This window comes from Poromitra crassiceps (assembly GCF_964638095.1).
Source record: "Poromitra crassiceps genome assembly, chromosome: 19".
Taxonomy (NCBI): domain Eukaryota; kingdom Metazoa; phylum Chordata; class Actinopteri; order Beryciformes; family Melamphaidae; genus Poromitra; species Poromitra crassiceps.
Genome location: NC_139646.1, coordinates 6,427,070 through 6,429,569, shown reverse-complemented (window position 1 = coordinate 6,429,569; position 2,500 = coordinate 6,427,070). Strand labels below are relative to the sequence as shown.

At 43.3% G+C, this 2,500-nt stretch overlaps 1 protein-coding gene across 1 annotated transcript in view; it reads right to left on the bottom strand.

The window, feature by feature from the left end:
• The window catches only part of LOC310794266 (noelin-2-like), a gene marked incomplete at both ends in the record, with an annotated part of 32,233 nt that overhangs the window by 19,226 nt on the left and 10,507 nt on the right, over positions 1 to 2,500 (bottom strand). The window contains one exon of the mRNA XM_083656230.1: positions 1,783 to 1,938. Coding sequence (XP_083512356.1) covers positions 1,783 to 1,938 — 156 coding nt within the window. The remainder of the gene's footprint in view (positions 1 to 1,782; positions 1,939 to 2,500) is intronic.

The following is a 2,500-nucleotide window of genomic DNA, read 5'->3' as shown; positions in this document are numbered from 1 at the left end:
ACCGTTTCATTTCACTTCCTGATCTTCCCTGGCCACAGACAGACTAACACTGGCCGATTCACTCGGGCTTCAAGCGAGACTACTCTGCGTTGGTCTCGTCTACTATTAGAGGTAAGATGTGATGCATTGATATTAAATTTATACTGTTTAATAACAATCGAAAAAGTTGCTCGTAGCTGCTTTAAGTCGAATATCAAAAATCAATCATTTGAGGCCTGCCCTGCCCATTGACTGCACCAAAAACACATGACAAAGTATTGAAGCGAACGCATCACTGGCTCCTCTTGGATCCATACACTCTTTCTCTGTGGCTCTGCGATGATACTCCTCTGCTAGCTTGTTGTTAGCACTCACATGCCTGCCAGAGAGGCATCATGACGAAGAGATGATACTGCTAATTTAGGAAGACGTTTGGATCAGTGAAAGTCACGACTCACACTGATTTATTTATTCTCATCTGCTCTCTTCCAAATTTAAAATAGAACACCAACCCCAACCTTCCAAGAAACCGAATAAACACATCACATGTTGTGAATGAACTCTGGACTGGATAGAATCACTAAATGGTTAAGAATGTATTGTTGCCCAGCCCTCCTTCCATGTGTCAATATTATGCAAATTGGTTTATTTATATTTGAACTTCAGTCATTTTTTTGTTTAATGTAATGTCAGTAAATACATAAGTGAAATTGATCTCTTTGTGGGGCAGTAGACAGCCATAGTGCAGTGATGCTGCAGTTTCACTGGCACCTTCTGCATCAGAGATGGGAAGTAACAAATTATTTTGTACGGGTACTGTACTTTTAAAAACAGGCTTGTTACTTTAGTTTTAATGCACGACAAACAAAAACGATGTAAGGTTTGTTTGTCTCGTCTCGCGCCCTCTCTTCATGCACGGTTGTAGCCCACTCAACCCCCCTCTCTCTCTCTCTCTCTCTCTCTCTCTCTCTCTCTCTCTCTCTCTCTCTCTCCCTCTCTCTCTCTCTCTCTCTCTCTCTTCCTCTCTCTCTCTCAAGTATAGTGTGTCACATCAACAATGTAGCCTAATGAGGGAGAAGGAGAACATGTCATTTTAACGATTTTAATTCGATAATTGAACTTTTTTTATGGAACAACCCATATCACACAAATTATTAATCAAAGCGGAGTTTTAATACATCATAAAACATGTTTGGAGCGGATCTTTTAAGTTAAATAGTCTTTGATTTATATTAATATGACATGAGTTTCATTTAGCTTTGCACAGAAACCGGTAGATTTCTTTTTTTTTACTTTTATACTTTTGAGTACATTTCAGAGCCTGCACTTTTTTTAAAAACTTTTACTGAGTAAATAAGTTGAATCAGCACTTCTACTTTTTCTACTCTCCTCCCCAAAGTAACTGTACTTCTACTCTTCTACTCTCCTCCCCAAAGTAACTGTACTCCGACTCAAGTAAAAAATGTGTCTACTTTCCCCATCTCTGTTCTGCTGCTCTGTGCGACAGAAAACCATATGAAGCCACCAAATCCACAGCTTCCAGACTTCATCAAAGATGCTGGTGTGCAGGTCCAGCCAGGAAACTTAGCTTGGCATGCATGAAATCGATGCAACCGTCTCACTGTGTGTATCTTGGTGTGTGTGTGTGTGTGTGTGTGTGTGTGTGTGTGTGTCTGTGTCTGTGTGTGTGTGTGTGTGTGTGTGTGTGTGTGTGTGTGTGTGTGTGTGTGTGTGTGTGCGTGTGCGTGTGCGTGCGCGCGGGTGCCCGCACGTGTGTGTGTGTGTGTCTGTGTGCGTGTGTACCTGCAGGCCTTTAGTGGTGAGAGTGCGGGGGTTGCCAGCGTAGGTGTGTATCCGTCCGTCCACTCCTCTCAGCAGCGGCTCAGAGTCTCTGACATACTGCAGGTCTCTGGATGTCCGCAGGTCCACCACCTCCATGGACTGACTCACATTCTGGACCTGGTCCATACACACACACACACACACGCACGCACGCACGCACGCACACACACACGCACGCACGCGCGCACGCACGCACGCACACACACACACACACACACACACACACACACACACACACACACACACACACACAGTTCATGAAATGTTACAGTGACTTTTGTACTACATACAGTACACTCCACTTTTTCTTTTTACATGAACAGAAAATGCACAATAGACTCCTTTTGAGCAATCACTACCAATGTGACCCTTTGCCAAAACACTTGACTTATTGATGAGTGGAGTACCATCTGTTATTTATACAAACACCTGTTGTTTGTCTAGCGAGATGGAGATGTCATGGAAGGAACATTTCCACCAGCTTTGCCAAAGACCATATGATGCAACGTCTCTGTGGTCACATGTCTCTTTGAAGTGACCTCTCATCAGATCACTTTCTCCACCTGAGGCTCATCATACAGAACACTCACCTAAGATCTGACATACAGAACACTCACCTAAGATCTGACATACATAACACTCACCTAAGATCTGACATACATAACACTCACCTAAGATC